This window comes from Penaeus monodon, chromosome 15 (assembly GCF_015228065.2).
Source record: "Penaeus monodon isolate SGIC_2016 chromosome 15, NSTDA_Pmon_1, whole genome shotgun sequence".
NCBI classification, from domain to species: Eukaryota; Metazoa; Arthropoda; class Malacostraca; order Decapoda; family Penaeidae; genus Penaeus; species Penaeus monodon.
Window position 1 is genome coordinate 26,183,031 of NC_051400.1, and position 819 is coordinate 26,183,849.

At 39.8% G+C, this 819-nt stretch overlaps 1 protein-coding gene across 1 annotated transcript in view; it reads left to right on the plus strand.

The window, feature by feature from the left end:
- Positions 1–581, plus strand: part of LOC119581861 (cytochrome P450 3A41-like) — a 7,050-nt gene extending 6,469 nt beyond the window's left edge. The window contains exon 7 of the mRNA XM_037930004.1: positions 99–581. Within this exon, the coding sequence (XP_037785932.1) occupies positions 99–268 (170 nt within the window). The 3' untranslated portion in view covers positions 269–581. The remainder of the gene's footprint in view (positions 1–98) is intronic.
- The last annotated feature ends 238 nt before the right edge of the window (positions 582–819 follow it).

Genomic DNA, 819 nt, shown 5'->3' on the forward strand with positions numbered 1-819 from the left:
AGACTGGTGCATCTGTGAAGTATATACACACCAATAGCCTTACATGCTCAGTATAAAACGTGCGTCAGAGTTCAAAGCTTCCTCCCCTTCCGTACCAGCCATGCGGTTCGCTCTGATGGAGGCAAAGCTGGCCCTGGCGAGGACCGTGCTGGAGTTCGAGCTGAGGTGCGCCCCCGGCCACGAGGAGCTTGAGCTGAGCCTCACCCCCGGGATTATGCGGCCGAAGGAGGACGTGTTTGTCACCCTAACGCCCATTGCCAAAGAATAAAAGTGGGATTATTAGGTTAATTTTTCATTTGATGAGGAATATGTTATTTGTGATTAATAACGTGATAGGAGTTTTAGATTTTATATTTTTGTTGCGATTTTTTGTTTCTTCCGGTTATTTTGGTGCATGAAAGGTCGTAGCGTTACTTTGAACGTGATATATCATCGGGAATATTGATCATACACAAAGCAAAATATGAGTAGTACATGCACATTTTGTGTGAAAAAAACGCATTTACCATTCATTACCGACAGGAAACACTTTATACTATGTATTTTTTAAAATAAAGTTAAGCAGTAACAGCTGTTGCTTATTCTGCCTTTTTTATCCTCTTACATTATTTGAAGATTAAAAAAATAAATAAATGAAAAATAAAAATATGATAAATTAAATCAGTTAAATATAAAAGCAGTCCTCTTCCAAATCAGTCCATGAGTGAGATAACATTAGTGCTGTGTAGAGAGGACGTCCTGAGTATTTAGTACATCAGGTACAGAACCACGCTACAAGCATAGCCGAGACGGCTATTCTAAGCCACAATTCTCAACCCT